This window comes from Eleutherodactylus coqui, chromosome 12 (genome assembly GCF_035609145.1).
Source record: "Eleutherodactylus coqui strain aEleCoq1 chromosome 12, aEleCoq1.hap1, whole genome shotgun sequence".
Classification (NCBI taxonomy): domain Eukaryota; kingdom Metazoa; phylum Chordata; class Amphibia; order Anura; family Eleutherodactylidae; genus Eleutherodactylus; species Eleutherodactylus coqui.
In genome coordinates this window covers 81,950,448-81,966,790 of record NC_089848.1, presented here as the reverse complement: position 1 = coordinate 81,966,790, position 16,343 = coordinate 81,950,448, and the positions used below count along the sequence as shown (strand labels likewise).

Below are 16,343 nucleotides of genomic sequence, written 5' to 3'. Positions count from 1 at the left end.
CGTAAAAGCAGACGGTGCTATATTGGCCGGCCAGGCGCTTTTACGCGGCAGGAATATGGCCATGTGATCTGATGCATTGGAAACCAATGCATCAGATCGTAGCGTATATCGGCCGGCCGTGAAAATAGCGGCCGATATATGCTAGTGTGAAAGAGCCCTCAGGCTGATTTCACGAAAATCATGGTGTATTGGGATGGCCGATTCTGATTCCCATTAAAGTCAATGGGAGTAAAACTCAGGTTCACTTATTTGCCATCCAGAAGCTCCCGAATGCATCCAAATTGCAGGGGAATACAGCCACACATCTGGGGAACACTGTTCTCCTCCCCACAATTGGTCAAAATAGTGTACGGTGGTGTAGGGGTTAATCATAGCAGAAGCGTGTCACTGAAAACAAATGAAGGCCCACATTAGGTCTCCTAGATCACAATTTGCACCAAGACAACTGGTGAGCTGCTTGTTTTAAAAGCAATGTCATCAATTTTGTGAGCTGAAATTCTGCCAGGTGAAAACAACACTCAAGCACGGGTCTGCTCCAAGGAACAGCTGTAGAGCCACCACATCTTTTGCTATGCATGACTACACGTGCGCTGCTGGATTTAAAAGCAATGTTTTAAGTTTGCAAAGGACAAATTCTACCAGGTTAACAGAACAGCCAACCGCGAGGAAAAACTGTAGAGCTAAAACCATTTCTTGTGATTTAGAAAATCTATATTTTGGGAGGAGAAGGAAGAAATATGGCGGAAGCAGGAGAAGGAGAGTAGCAGCAATTCCACCACCACCATCGTCGGCAGCAACAGCACCTTGAGTGCAGAGTGTGCTCCTCGTGGAAATAGAGCTGTAGCTCCATATTTCCATATTGACATATTTTTTATTTTGGGGGGGAGTACAAGGAGTAAACATGACGGAAGCAGGAGAAGGAGAGCAGCAGTTCCACCACCATAGTAGGTCTCACCACCATAAACAGCACCATGATGGCACAGTGTGGTCTTTGATATAAATCTATGCTTAGGATTTATTCTCACGAGTGTATATCGGTCATCGTTTTAACGGTCGGCCAATATACACTATCATCTGATGCATTGGATTCCAATGCATCAGATCACACATACGTATTCCTGTGGTGTAAAAGCACCCCATCAGCCAATATAGCCCTGGGCGCTTTTATGCCGGGCAGCAAAGATAGTCCTGGAACTATCTTTCTGCCTGGAATATGTCAGCCGCCGCATAGACTCCTATGGGAACCAATGACACCGGCCGGAGAAGGGAGCTGAGAGGGAGTTTAGCAGAGTGACTGCTAAACTCCCTCCCCCTTCTCTCCTCCTCTGTCCTCCCCTCTGGCTGTTTGCAATGGGAGAGGGAGGGGCTGAGCTAAGCTGCGCTACATTCCGCCCCCTCCCATTGCTGGTTGCGGACAAGGGGTGGGGAGGGGGGAGCTTAGTTCCGCCCCTGTCTCACCCCTTCCTATTGCAAACAGCCGGAGGGGAAGAGAGAGGAGGTGAGCCGGCGAACAGGAGGGAAAGGAGAGACAGCTTAGCTGCCCAACGGCATTGTGGCCTCGGCGTATATGCACCGGGCCTGGGCCATTTGAATGGACGCACAAACGTTAGATTACTACGCCGGTTTACACATTTTTTCGGTTTCGGCGGGCGCACGTAAAAACGCCTACGGCTGTGTGAAAGAGCCTTCAGTCATATATAAGTAAAAATTGCCAGCATGCTAACTAAACAGTGGAATCTGCAATGGATGTGTAGAAGTCAGGTGAAATCCATTGCTGGTTCATTTTTACAAATGTCAGGTGATCCACATTGTCTGTGCACTGCCGGATACGTCTATTAGTTATCACACTCCCAGTTGTGCTGAACACGCTTTCTGATAGCACACTGGCAGCAGGGCAGGCAAGCATCTCTTAAGCATGTTGTGCAACCCCGGCCACTCATCCAGCATTGATACCAAAAAGTCAAAAGGGCCAGAGTCCATGTTTGAGTACATCCACATGGGTGCTGACATACTCTTAGACTATCATGGATAAGTGCTGCCTGTGACTGCAAGTCCTACCCTGTGCTGTTGTTGCAGAATGCAACAGGCTGAAAAAACTATGCCACACCTCTGTTAGGCTTCCCCTGCCACTGTTGGTGGTGCTGCTGTGGTGGCTTCCTGCTCGCCCGCCATAAGCTGCAAATGTATCTCCCCTTTTTTCAAGCTGCTAAACAGTCTGTCTGGATGCTGCTTTAATTTTGAAGTCCCTTTCCACTGCCGGAATGAGATTTGTCATTTTGGTCTTGTAGTGAGGATCAAGGAGGCTGACTTTGTACCCTCGGGCCCAGGTGGGCACTCCAAGGCAGTGGGTGGTGAAAGTTCATATATATATATATATATATATATATATATATATATATATATATATATATACACATACATACATACATACATACACACACACACACGTCTTTGGATCTATTCCATAAGCCTGGAGTGGCTGCCACTAGGGGACTCCCTTTCAGCTTTTTCTGCAATCCATTGCTTGTTGCTAGGTATTAAGCCTCCATAGTTACTGCGATTCTGGGACGTTTTCTTAGCTGTGGAAGAGGGGTTTTCTCAACAGACTGCTCCCTACACTCATAAGCTAACCGATCTGCACACTTTGTCTGCAATCTTCACAATCTCTGCCTCTCCTGCTGTTATAGCATGGGTAGTGCGTGTCAATACACGCATTATTTTGGGTTTACTAACCCTTTGGTTACAATGTCTCTGAATGCCTGACTCATACCATTGTCCTGGGGCAGCAGATACTGCTACCCTGCTGATTATACCAGAGACACAGCAATGTGGCATGGGAACTGAGGGAAAGAAAGCACAGGACAGTAAACTACTGGCAGAACGGTAGGCTTCCTAGAGAACACCAGAATTGCAAGCCAAGAGTTCTAACCACTGAGCCATAGAAAAGAGAAGACACGACCACCACATTATTATTGGTGAAGGTTTAGTTCAAGTTAGCTCGGACAGAACCAAACTTTTTTTGCAAATTCAGCCAATTGGACGAACCAACCTTTTCAAAAGTTTACTCATCTCTGGCTATAGAATATCACTAGGATATACCATAACTTATTGATTGGTGAGAGGGGTATGATTATTGCCCCCCCCCCCCCCCCAGGTATTCTCAGAATAAAGGGGCTGTGGTACTAGTTAGCTAGTGGCTATTTTTAATTGGCTATTTCTACAAGACAATTATTTTTTATAATCAAACCGGACAGATTAACTAATCACTGCGAGCCTGGCTTCTGAAACCAGTCACTGGGGGAGTTGGGACCACTGCAGGGAAAAGGATTATTACATGCCAACTTTTTAAATAAATGAGTAATCATGTAATTGGAGGCCACCAAAGCGAGAGGCTCTGTTTGCAGCAGCTCTCTGCTCTGACTAGTAGAGGGGTCCTGATATGGTAAACTACCTCCATAATGTCCATTTGCCATTAAAAAAACACAGGGGCAGGGATTGTAGTTCTATTAATGCAGCATGAGAAAGCCGTACAGCGCAGCACTGAACTGATTAGGAGACAATGAATTGTACGAGAGCAGGAGAGATCAGTTTTTAAACTGGCTATAAAATTTTGAAGAGGCATTAATTGCAATAAATCTCTGAACTCCCTGTACTTAGCATGCCATTGCCAAATAATGACCAGGGAGACATAGCCAACTCATCAAATTTTATTACCTCATAATTAGAGCCTCACACTTGAGGCAGAGCAGTGGGTTTTTATCCTAATGTCTCAATTATTTGTTATTATATCCAATATGCCAGCCCTCAGCCTGAACTAGATTTTCCCTCTGATTTTCGAGGAGTTTTTAATCCACATAGAAATGTTACTTTGGATATCATTGTGTGCTCATCGAGATTATCACCTTTTAGAGGGAGGGGTAAATATTTAAGGCATTTATGTAATGTGTAGAGATGAGTGAGCATACTCGCTAAGGGCAATTACTCGAGCGAGCATTGTCCTTAGTGAGTACCTGCCCGCTAGGAAGAAAAGGTTCGGGTGCCGGCAGCGGGCGGGGAGCAGCGGGGGAGAGCAGGGGGGAACGGAGGGGAGATCTCTCCCTCTCTCCCCCCGCTCCCCCTGCTCACTGCCGCAACTCACCTGTCACCCGCGCTGGCAGCCGAGCCTTTTCTTCCAAGCGGGGAGATACTCGCTAAGGACAAGGCTCGATCGAGTAATTGTCCTTAGCGAGTATGCTCGCTCATCTTAGTAATGTGTAGTAATCATAAGTAGGCTCAAACTTTAATTTTATTATATTGCCAGTCACAAAATAAAAATATCCTACTGTCACCATTAGAAATACTAGTTTTTCTATAGATATTTAACTCATAGAACTTCCTATTTACCCTTTCCTATCCACTGTCTGACGTCTAAAGACATTCTGATTGAAGGCTGTACAGCTCCGATGTTGGAAGACGTCCGGCAGGGTATTCTTACTGTAGATTACTAGCCAATCTGTGGTCGGGGGCCTCTCTGGCATGTCACATACCGCAGTACTGGCTCTAGCCAGCAGATGGCGCCATTGTATAATGGCAGAAAGAGAAAGCCCCCTATGAAATCCTGAATTCAAAATTGGATTGCAAAGGGTTAAGAATAAAAATGAAATCCATAAATGCAAAAAAGGAAAAAAAAATAAAAACCTTGGTAAGAATTTAATTTTGCCTGGACTGTTAAACCGGTACTCAGAATACATATTGCAGTGTACTATAATCTGTAGTCAGAGGAGTGCTAAAGGGGTAATCAGGGCCTTTCTATTAATGACCAACAAGTCATGAATAGATGATCAGCAGCGATCCACTGCTTAGATCCCCAACAATTAGATGATTCCTGGGGCTGCTGTCATTGCAGTCAGTGCAGGAAGCCGAAAGCGCCGACCATAGTCTAGTGGCCCAGGTTGATAATGCAGTGCAGCTTCCATTGAATTCAATAGAAGCTGCATCTGCAATACCAACCCAGGCCACAGCACTATGATCAGCGCATTCTTCTTTCTGCACTGACTGCAGTAACAGCGACCCTGGGCATCAGGTGAGCAGCAGCAGATCCCCACCATTCAACTATTGATGAACTGCAGGTCGTTAATAGAAAATGTTTTGAACAATCCCAGAATACCCCTTTCATTTTGATAAATATTACTTGCAATATGACTCCTAACCACATGGTGTGCTGTGAGGAGGAAACATGTCCACAAGCAACACAAACAAGAAGTTAGCCTAGTAAACAATGAATATTCAAGGATACCCTTTAGTAAAAGTTATATTTAGTATACCATTATGTGTTTTCTTAAAGAGGTATAAACGCTTCATACATATATTGCATATTCACAAGAACCCCCTACCTTTGACTCCCATTCACAGTAGCTTGAAACAGGTGCACACAGAAGAGAACAAATGGAGAGGTGACTGCCTATGTGCACATCTCTCCATTGAAGTCTTATTACTTGGCTCTTTCAGTGACTCCCATAGACTTTAACAGAAAAAAGTCACAAACATGAGCCACATCTCTATCCCCCTCCACTTCCAAATATTCAGATGCAGACTGACTCGACTTATGGGACAGGAGTTATCAGACTTATAAGTTGGACAATAAGTTGGGTCCCTGTGCAGACGCCATAGATGTGTGACAGGTGAGAAAATCAGAAGTTCTATATGATGAGTAAACTCTCCCTTGTCTTATGATGATCTGATACATACTACATCTGTGCCATAAAAACCTCCTGACAGTAAATCACATGAATGTGACCGACCCAGGGACTATAGATAATTATATAAGAATACCATACGCTGTATACACACCTGAAGGCCTTGTCCGTCCACCGTTACAGAGTTTGCTCTTTGCATTTTTACCCTTTCGCCCGATTTGTTTCCTTGCTGGGAACAGTTCTTCTCTCTTTTCACCGTTGACTGTCGCTCCTGTTAGAAGAGTTACCCAGTTTAATATAGTTCACCTAGAGACCATTCTAAAATATTATACTTTGTAGTTACATTATAAAACAAGATCTTCCAGGTGATGATTTACAGATATTGAACAAATTACTTTAAAGCTCCATGAGAACCTCAAAGCCATGTACATGGAGCCTGTGCAGCCCCATGCAAAATTCCTACAATTCATACCACAGAACCATAGGCATCAGTGCCGGCCTTCGGTTTGGATTTTTTTGTACACCCCCCCCCCCCCTTCCCTTTCCCAAAAAAGCAATATGTATTGTGCAAATCAGCAGGCCGTCTGCAATTAGCTTGTGCAGAAAGCAGCATTATAGCAGCCCACCCACACAGGAGCAGCTCAGTGAATAAATACGGTACCAGAACCAAGTTCAAGTCATAGCATAAGCTCACTGCCAGAACCAAGCTTATCACATAAGTAATACACCAGAACCAAGCTTAGTGTGCAAACACAGCACAAGAACCAAGCTCATGACATAAATGCAGCACCAGAACCAAGCTCAGTATATAAATGCAATAGTACAGCCAAGATCACAACATTTATGCAATAGCAGACTACGTGATTGTGTTACGGGGGCAGCGATGGGCTGACAGTGGTACCTCAAATCATCAGCAGGAAACAGACAGAGCCAGGAGGTGGATATTTCATGTAGTTCAACAAGATGCTGCCATGCAGATAGAGGAAGATCATCTGGCTACGCAGACCTAAAGGTGCACCCTTCCGCCTAAAAAGTGGTACATAGCGCACCTTGCAACCACGCGGTCACACATAGCCAAGGTCAGCAATGATAGGCATTCTATATGCTACTCTATGATGCCACCATAAGGTCTCACTTACCTTTTTAGAGACCACCACTGTAATATGCCATACAATTGAATATCATGCTACAATGAAATTAGAGGCATATAAAGGGGCAGTATGGGCTCATTGTAAATACCTGATTATCTCTAATATCAACACATTCTAAAGCTAATAGTACATCATCATCATCATCATCATCATCATCATCATCATCATCATCATCAAAGAAACTTTGGGGGTTTTTACGCATTAGTTTCACATTGCTCACAAATCCCTATTTTTGTCATTCTCGACATAATTGACATAAAAATGAAGGACTTTTCTCGAATTTTTGTTTTGTGTCTGAATGCGCCTTCAGATTTTTTTTCCTAACTGATCTACTTACCTATATATTTATGTATATTAACTGCTTTTGCGATTAAATAGACCCTAAAGGGCTCTATTTATCAAAGTGTTTGAGAACTGTGTGTCTGGGGGACTAATTAGGGAAAATGTGATGGTACATCAAAAAACAGCTGTTCAACACGCTATAAAAGTCAGATTTGTATATATTAAAGCACTGAAGTAGGAATCTATTCCATAAGGGTCAAATCAGTCGGAGTTTCTGGAGAATTTCTCTTTCTGAATGGGCGTTGTAATATGAAAACTCATTGATTGAGCCTGATTCCAACGTTCTCCTAACTTCAGGGGTCTACGAGTAATTTGGATTTTTAAATATAAGCGGTCACCATTTACCAAATTTCTCCATAGGGGAGCTCTGAATAGGTGCATACAGGATGGAAACGAATGAGTACTTGTCAAGTGGGACTCCATGCACTTTGTAGTCAACCTCCATCGTGAAGCTGATAGGCTTGAATTCTCTAATGTCCGGGATTATTGAGCCACTATGTTGCACTTTTATTTAAAAAGTATGGCTATATAGCTGCCATCATTAACTTGTAGCCTTATTTTCCTCAGCCATTCTAAGAGAACGAGGAATTCAACATGAAGGGGGAATTTATCAAGGGTGTTGCGCCTATTTTCTGGTGTAAAAAAGTAGCACATTTTGGTGCGTGGCATTTTGTACTAGAATTTGTGGCTTTTTACTCCTCTTGCCTCTGTTGAGAAGTGGTGAGTGAAGGGGTAGGGTTAAACAGGATGGCCAATAGCAGTCCAACAATTTTATGAAAAGATGTTGTCTGGGATTTTTGGGACTTCTACTATTGATATCCTATCCTTGAGATAAGTCATCAATAGCTGATCAGTGGAGGTCTTTCCCTATTAGATTCCCCGCTGATCAATAGGAATCATTGTCAGTGCAGATAGCACTAGAAGCAGAACGTGCTGTTAATATTTCAGTGGCCTGATTTGTTACTACAGACACAGTTCCCATTGAAATCAATAGAAGCTGTGCCTGCAATACCAAACAAGGCCACTGCAATACGGACAACACTATCTGCTTCCAGCACAGTCCGCACTGACATCAGACTTGATGATTAGTTGATCAGCAGGAATCCCGAGCAGTGAACCACCATCCGTCAATAGTAAAAGCTCCCAAAAGTCCCGGACAACCCCTTTGAGTTTTAGGTTGAAAATAACACAAAAATCGGCGCAAACCTGCACCCGCTCATATAAGCTATATATTTCATTTAGTAGTTAAAAACAGCCCAAGATGCACCAAAGTAATAAGAGGCTTGCATTGGTTAATACATTGCCACATTTTATTCTAATGAACTTGAAGCCAAGACTGTTTTTGTCCATGGGCCCCTACCCTGATCTATCCCTGGGAACAGCTACAGGATAAATGTTTGGCCAGCCTGATATTGCTTGGAGTTTGAAGAGCCATATTAGTATTGATCAGCATGTAAGGATATCTTGTTGGGGCAACACCTTTATAATAGCAGTTTCAGTCTCATTATTCTTCATTGGTACAAGATATGACTCCACCCACAATCCTAAAATAAAGATGTTATCTAATTCACAGCTTTTTATTGGACGATTTTCTTTAATGTAAATTCTAATTGAAGTTCCATTAGGTGAACAAAATTCTGTCCTTGGGTTGGAGGGTTAAAGGGATATAGTTCCTGTAGATGATCTTCTTAGCAGATGATCTTCCCCATTGCACCAGTTCTGGGTGCCGATATTTGGCAGCTATAATGGCTGCTGCCATTTTCTAACTACACTATGCATTGTTCTCTGAATGGCCGGCGCTCATTATATGATCAGTGCTAGCCAATCACGGAGGAGGTATAAGGCTTTGGTAGTCCTAACATTACTAAAGCACTGTGTGATTAGGTAGTCCAAAGATGATGGCAACCATCCTGGCCACCTGAAAACAGCATCCTGAACTGGCAAACACAAAGACCACCAAGAAGGTCATGTAGAGGTTATATAACCCCTCTAACATTTGGTCTCAGGACAGAACGTTCTGAAATTGAAGGTTCATTTTAAAGACACGTGACATTCTGTAAACTGTTATATAACGAACTAATGTTTTTTAAAGGGGTTGTCTCAACTGCGAAAAATTTATTGACAATCCAATCCTGCCAACTTCAGCAAAAGCTGATTTTGTCGGCAGAAGTTATAAATGGCAAGCCATTTAGATGAATAGGTGTCCATGTAATCCAAGGCCGGCTCAAGCCCACTGGAATGGGTGCCCCTCATGTAGAGCAGCTCTTTGTGCCGGCTCATAGAATACATTTGATCTACTGCCAGAAATTATTTGAAGCCCTCCCAGAAGGGGTAGAGGGCAGGTCCCCCTACCTCCCAATATCAGATAAGTTTTTCTATATTTCCTTGATATTGAAGACTAGAGATGAGCGAGCATACTCGCTAAGGCTAACTACTCGAGCGAGTAGTGCCTTACTCGAGTACCGGCCCGCTCGTCTCTAAAGATTCGGCTGCCGGCGGGGGTCGGGGAGCGGCGGGGGAAAGCAGGGAGGAACAGAGGGGAGATCTCTTTCTCCCCCCTGACCCCCCCCCCCCCCCCCTGACCCGTGCCGGCAGCCGAATCTTTAGAGACGAGCGGGCAGATACTCGAATAAGGCACTACTCGCTCAAGTAGTTAGCCTTAGCGACTATGCTCGCTCATCTCTATTGAAGACGCTTCTCTAACCCATTTATTTCCATGCTACTGGTCCTGGCTCACAGAGAGGGGTGCTAAGTAGAGGAACCCTTTCTGTGGTGTCCATATGTTCTAATAGGGCACATGGGTTGCCTTCATGATTTAAGCCCTTTAATAATGCATATAGTCAAGGGGGTAGCTATAGGGGGTTCAGAAGTTGTAGTAGCACCTGGACCATGTTGCCTCAGTGCAGCCCCCTAGTATTATAGATATCACATGGGGGCCCCTGTTAGATTTTGCAAGAGCTTCAGGCTATAGCATCTCTCCATGGCTAATAGAGGAATGGGCTGGTATTACATATTATGCATAGATCCCTCCTCCATTTCCTATAAATCAGATAAAATAACAGACCATATTGAGCTGACAGCATCTTTTTTTCCTTTCCGATAACGAGGACTAATTGCAGAGTCAGTCAGCTTATTTCACTAGTGTTCCCCTATGATACCTTACTCCGTGAGCCGCCTGACCGTAAATACAGCAAACCTTAACCAGGTTAGATCCCCGTCTTGTACCGAGGTTCGATTGCAATAAAGATTTTTAAATTGACTGACAGTCAACCTCATCATGAACTTTTATTATCCGCTTGTAATTCTTAATTGGGTCCAATGAACAATAGCTGCCCTGAGTTATAGACTCTTTTTTCTCACCATATAATTAGGATATAATTACCCACAGGATATCAGGATGATGTAGAACCTTTATACTAAACGTGCCCTCATTAAGAAACTAGTCTAAATGTACATTTATTCAATCAGTATGAATTAATTAAAATGTTACTGGAATCAGGGAGATGGCAATAAAGATGACATTTATTAAGAAATGTGATAGCTGCCTCTGTAGCCAGCAGAAGTGCCATGAATGTGCCCAGAACGCTGAATGTGCGATAACATAAACAAGAAGACGCGGCAGTAATTATAGGTGCGCTATTCTCAATCTGTACAGCGGGCTCCGTGTTACCATACCTAGGGAGCTGACCCCTGGGCAACAAAAAAACTAGAGGCCCTACCTGCTTACAGTTTTTAAATAGTTTTTTTTTCTTGTCATTTCAGCCCACTTAGTACAAAAGACCATATAGTTCTATGCAGTAAATCTAGTTATATGTATGTATGTATATATATATATATATATATATATATATATATATATATATATATATATATATGTGTGTATATATATATATCTATGGCACCAACTTATTCTGCAGCGCTTTCAGGTAATTTATTTATTACCCCCCACCAAGTTGGATACTCATTTTACCGACCTCGGAAGGATGGAAGGCTGAGTCAACCCATCTGGCTATCTGAACCATGGGGGGATTGAACTTGCAACCTTCAGGTCGTGAGCAAGAGCTTATGACTGAATTTCTGCTGCCGTAACATTCTGCGCTACACGAGGCTAAGAGACCTCCATGTAGTGCAAAATCCCACCATGCACAGGCAGTACAAACAATATGTAATACTCAAATAATATTCCTTAAAGAGACTATATAAGACCACCATACAGTGCAAAGACCACTACAGAGTATATAGTGCTATAATGAAGTGCTCTATTAATTGAGTCCTACCTATTATTTCTCTCTAAAGAGCCAATACTATAGTAAGAGCCCACATAATATTATAATACTGTCACACAGAGAAAATACTACCATATAGTGCAAAATCCCCCCATACACTGCCTAAATCATATCCCCTGAAGAGACAATATAATACCACCATATAGTGCCTATAAAATACTGCTCTCATGCCGTATAGAGAAAAGAACATCATAAAGTGTCTAATGCCACCAATATATGCCCAAATAATATATTATACTCAAATAATACTCACTAAAAAAAAAAGTCCATAAAAATCTGACCTATCAAAATAGTGTATTTTTTTATCTCGCACGTGAACATTTTCAGAAAAAAACACAACACCAGAATTGCACTTTTTAGGTCACTCCTGTCTCCAAGTAAAAAATGTTAGAAAAAGTAATTAAAAAGTCATATGTACTCCAAAATGGTATGAATGGAAACTGCAGGATGTTCCACAAAAGTTGAGCCCCATTGAAAAAGAAAAAAGATAAAGTTATGGCAGTCAGAAGACGGTGACAGAAAATATATAGAGAGAGAGGGAGAGAGAGATCAGCACCCGGCGTCCCACACACGAAAGTGCTCGAGTCTCCCATTGTAGCCAACGGGGTTTGTTACTCGAGTAGAGCTCTCGAATTTTACGAAAAGCTCGACTCGAATAACGCGGACCCGAGCATTTGGGTGCTCGCTCATCTCTAAAATCCGCATGACCAGGTCCATTGCCAGCCATATGTTCTTTCTCTGGCAGGTGCGGGCGTTTTTCCGCGTGGATCGCCGCTAGTGTGACTGAGTCCTTAGAAATTTTGGAAAATTCTTCAGTAAATTAGATGATGTATTAAGTAGTACTATTGCAAAATACAACTCATGCCACAAAAAACAAGCTTTCAGGCAGCCATGACAATAAAATAAAAATAAGTTATGATTCTTTTTTTTTATATATAAGTGGGGTGGAGAAACCAAAAATGGAAAAAAAGGGCTTCATCCCTAGGGCTCCATTGCCGGTCATGTGTTCTTTCTTCCGGTGGTGCGGAGAGTCGTCCGCACCTGCAGTGCGGCCGTCTTATCGTGCAGTAACATGGGCGCCGATGCGCCTGTGTGACTGAGCCCTCAAGGGGCTAAATCTGCAGCATGTCAAGTTATGTGTATTTTCAAAGCAGATTGCGCTTTTCTTCACACCCGTTCTCGCTATTTTTATTGCAGTATTGCCGCGATCTTTTCACGTGTCTATCCTGCGCTAAAACCACGCGAATCTGAGCAAGGCCTAAGGTGGAGGGGGGGTAGTTTTGCTTTAAGTAACGCTGCTTAACAACATTATAGGGAGTGAGAGGGAGGATTTGCACCTGACTAGTCATCTCCCTCCCTCTCTCCCTCTCTCCCTCTCTCCCTCTCTCTCTCCCTCTCTCCCTCTCTCTCTCCCCCTCTCCCTCTCCCCCTCTCCCTCTCCCCCTCTCCCTCTCCCTCTCCCCCTCTCCCTCTCCCTCTCTCTTTCCCCCTCTCCCTCCCTCTCTCTCTCCCCCTCTCCCTCTCCCCCTCTCTCTTTCCCTCTCTCTCTCTCTCTCTCTCAATTTACGCACTGATAGTTGCGATTTTTTTGTGCAACTAACTCCTGCGCCATTTCAACGCCCGTGTAAACGAGCCTTTAGGGTGTTTTTACATGCACAAGAATATTCCGCAATGCGTTACGGGTTCTGCTGTGGATTTGCAAATGTCTTAAATCTGTGAGTAATTCCACATCAGAATCCACGTTTAGACACACGGATTTTATTGTGGATTTTGCCAGTGAAATATCAGCGTATTGTGGAATATTCCGGTGTGTGAAAGCAATACTGACAAAATCTCCCAGCCATTGGCCCCCACGGGTGGAAAAGGTTTTGGTTCACATGTAGTCTATGGAGCATGTGACTATACCCTCAATATGCAGATATAAGAAAATAGAACATCTGCGCGTATGACGAAGCTTCACGGTATTATGAACCAGCAGGCGGCAGTTTTTACAATGACGCTCATTAACCTTTAGCTTAACGATTAACCTGATTTCAACAACAAGCTTTGTTTGATTGAGGGCTCCTTCATAATGGGCGCTGCAATTTTTGGTCAGCCGCGGCGGGGCTGAAAATCGCATGAACGAAAGGCAGCCGTGACCAAGTCACTGCTCCATCTCCCGTTTATACGCCCATTCAGACAGCCCGGGTGTAGCGAGTATATACCGAGCCCGGGATACTGCCAGGCGGGGGGGGGGGGGGGGGGGGAGAGTTTAGCTCTGCTAAACTCCCTTCCCCTTTCCGTCCCTCTACACGCCTTGCCGGCTGACGGTAAAGGGAGGGGGGCTAGTGTGCTAATCCCCCACCCCATCCATTTGCCAACAGCTGGCAAGGAGCGGAGAGGGGTAAGGAAGGGGGAGGGAGTTTAGCAAAGTCGCTGCTAAACTCTCTCCCACCTACATTTTCCGGCAGCTCTCATTGGCTTCCATAGGATTTCGGCAGAAATCTTTAGAATGACTATTAATGCTTAAACAGAGACAGCTGTCTTTTTTTCTTAGTGTTGGATGCAGCTAAACTCCCTCCCCCGCCCTTTTTTTCCAGCAAATCTCAGCAAAAGATAGGACAAGACCTATCTTTTATCGCGCCGTGTAAAATCAGTCGTCGTTTTCAGTCGCCGATGGGCTATTTTTCCCAGCACAATTTTTTTAATGAATACATTGGAATCCAATAATTCGGAGGGTCGCAATTTTCGGACGCAGCTACAACTGTTGCGTATATACGGTCATGTGAATAAGGCCTTAACCCTTTCCAATCCAATTTGTATCCTGGTTTTCCTAGGGGGCTTACTCTTTCTGCCATTATAAAACAGCGCTATCTGCTGGCTAAAGCCAGTACTGCATGAGATGACACGTTGGATGGCCTCCGATAGCAGAGAGGCTGGCAATATACAGTAAGAGAACCCTGAAGGATGTCTTCCAACATCGGAGCTGTACAGCCATAAATCAAAATGTCTATAGATGTCAGACAGTGGATTGGAAAAGGTTAAAGAGTAACTACACTTTCAACTAATGTTTGGTATATGATAGAGACATGTCAAATGTATCGATCAAAGGGAGTCCTACTGCTGAGACCCCCGCTGATCACTAGTACCTGGGGACCGCAGCACTCGCCAGAGCACTGTGCCCCTTCTTCTGTATTTGCTGCTTTTCAGTTCCTTCTGGCAGCTGAAGATGGCCTCATAGAGGTGTATAGTGCTTACTGTAGACCACTGTAGTCCACTTCAGCTGCCAGTAGGAACCAAGAAGTAGCAAAGACAATTGAGGGGGTACAGGGTTCTTCAGCGTCCTCTTTCTAGTGACCAGACAGGGTATTAGCAGCAGAACCCCCATTGATCAATACTTTTGATATGTTTCTATGACAAGTCAAAAGTTAGTTAAAAGTGTAGCTACTTTTTAAAGGGAGTCTCTCAGCTTGAACTGCTGTCCAAACTACAGGCATGATGTTACAGAGCCAGAGGAGCGGAGCAGATTGATATATAGCTTTATGGGGAAAGATTCAGTAGAACTTGTATTTTACTCATTTAAACCTCTGCAAAATCTGAGTTGAACAGTCCAATGGGCGGAGCTATCAGTGATTGACAGTTATCTGTGAATGCCTGTACATACAAGGGTAGCTGCCAATCACTGATATCCCCTCTACAATTTATTCTGAATGCAGCTACCAGGCTCATCTTTCCATCCAAATACTACACCGAGGCCTCCACCCTCTGCCAGTCACTACATTGATGCCTCCACCCTTTGCCAGTGACTACACTGATGCCTCCACCCTCTGCCAGTCACTACACTGATGCCTCCACCCTTTGCCAGTGACTACACTGATGCCTCCACCGTCTGCCGGTCACTACATCGGTGCCTTCACCCTCTGCCAGTCACTACACCAATGCCTCCACCCTCTGCCAGTCACTACACCAATGCCTCCACCCTCTGCCAGTCACTACACCAATGCCTCCACCCTCTGCCAGTCACTACACCGATGCTTCCACCTTCTGCCAGTCATTACACCAATGCCTTCACCCTCTGCCAGTCACTACAACGATGCTTACACCCTCTGCCAGTCACTACGCTGGTTGCCCGTGCAATATAGAATACAATTTAAGCTCATCACTCATCTATACAGCTCTCCACAATGCTGCACTGCCCTATATCTCTAGATACTTTGAAAAATAGCCTAGAAAAAAAAACACAACAGTGGTGAGTTTTAAAAGGCAACTAGTGAGTTGTAAAAGCGCTGTCACTTCAATCCAAATCAGGCACAGCGCCATACATTCTATAGTGGCTGTGCGTGGTGCTACAGCTCAGACCCATTCACTTGAAAGGCAGTGAGCTGCTCTCAGCCCACATGATGAATAAACGTGACATCACAGGTCTGAAAAGAGGCGCAGCATTCCCCTGAGCACCGTGACCTCTTCAATCAGCTGATCGTCAGGCATCCTGAGCAGTGGAGCCCCACCAATCCACTATTTATGATCTATGCTTAAAATCCCTTTAATAAAACTGCCCCGCATCCTTCAGGCTGCCTTTTTCCAGTTCGGGATACTTGGTTACCTGATTGGGATTATTCAGATCTAACAATTTATTTTAACTATTGGGGATACCATGTCAAAGATCCACACTCGTCTATAATGAAATACTGTTTCCCCTTTTGTGTGTAGTATTCTAAAAAATAGCATTCTGTAAGAGAATTGCTAATAACATAACTCCTCAAAAACTGCATGAAATGAACCAATTGTTAGCAACGGTGTAATTACATAGTGATTTCCAAAAACCTAAATAAAGATGCACGATACCTTCAAACCATGTGACTATTAGGAAATAAAAAATTATATATAATGGAAAAGTTTTAAATGATTAC

At 43.8% G+C, this 16,343-nt stretch overlaps 1 protein-coding gene across 5 annotated transcripts in view; it reads right to left on the bottom strand.

The window, feature by feature from the left end:
- DGKB (diacylglycerol kinase beta) overlaps nt 1–16,343 on the bottom strand; it is a 432,907-nt gene that overhangs the window by 290,839 nt on the left and 125,725 nt on the right. For 4 of the 5 annotated variants that reach the window (XM_066585569.1, XM_066585572.1, XM_066585570.1 and 1 more), the window contains one exon: nt 5,830–5,946. The exons of the other annotated variant lie outside the window; for it this stretch is intronic. In XM_066585569.1, coding sequence (XP_066441666.1) covers nt 5,830–5,946 — 117 coding nt within the window. The remainder of the gene's footprint in view (nt 1–5,829; nt 5,947–16,343) is intronic. 5 annotated transcript variants of the gene reach the window in all.